This window comes from Thecamonas trahens (assembly GCF_000142905.1).
Source record: "Thecamonas trahens ATCC 50062 unplaced genomic scaffold supercont1.94, whole genome shotgun sequence".
In the NCBI taxonomy this organism is placed as follows: domain Eukaryota; order Apusomonadida; family Apusomonadidae; genus Thecamonas; species Thecamonas trahens.
Genome location: NW_013657586.1, coordinates 1 through 207, shown reverse-complemented (window position 1 = coordinate 207; position 207 = coordinate 1). Strand labels below are relative to the sequence as shown.

The window sequence follows — 207 nt, the reverse complement described above, 5'->3', positions numbered from 1 at the left end:
TGCCGCGGGCGGTGCTTGATGCTCTGCGAAACGAGGCTGTGACCAAGGACGGCGGGGCCAAGCTCGAAGCCTACGACCCTGCCGCAGTGGAGGTCCATGTCGTGTTCCGGCTCGCGCACTGGGTCCTCGATGCACTGCCGTCGCTCCCTGTTGCCGAAGTGGAGCGGACCGGTCTCCCACTAGCGTACGAACTTCTCGGTCGGTGCA

At 65.7% G+C, this 207-nt stretch overlaps 1 protein-coding gene across 1 annotated transcript in view; it reads left to right on the top strand.

Annotated features, from left to right (window-relative positions):
* The window catches only part of AMSG_11498 (uncharacterized protein), a gene marked incomplete at both ends in the record, with an annotated part of 995 nt that extends 811 nt beyond the window's left edge, over positions 1 to 184 (top strand). The window contains one exon of the mRNA XM_013897173.1: positions 36 to 184. Within this exon, the coding sequence (XP_013752627.1) occupies positions 36 to 182 (147 nt within the window). The remainder of the gene's footprint in view (positions 1 to 35) is intronic.
* Positions 185 to 207: the final 23 nt, after the last annotated feature.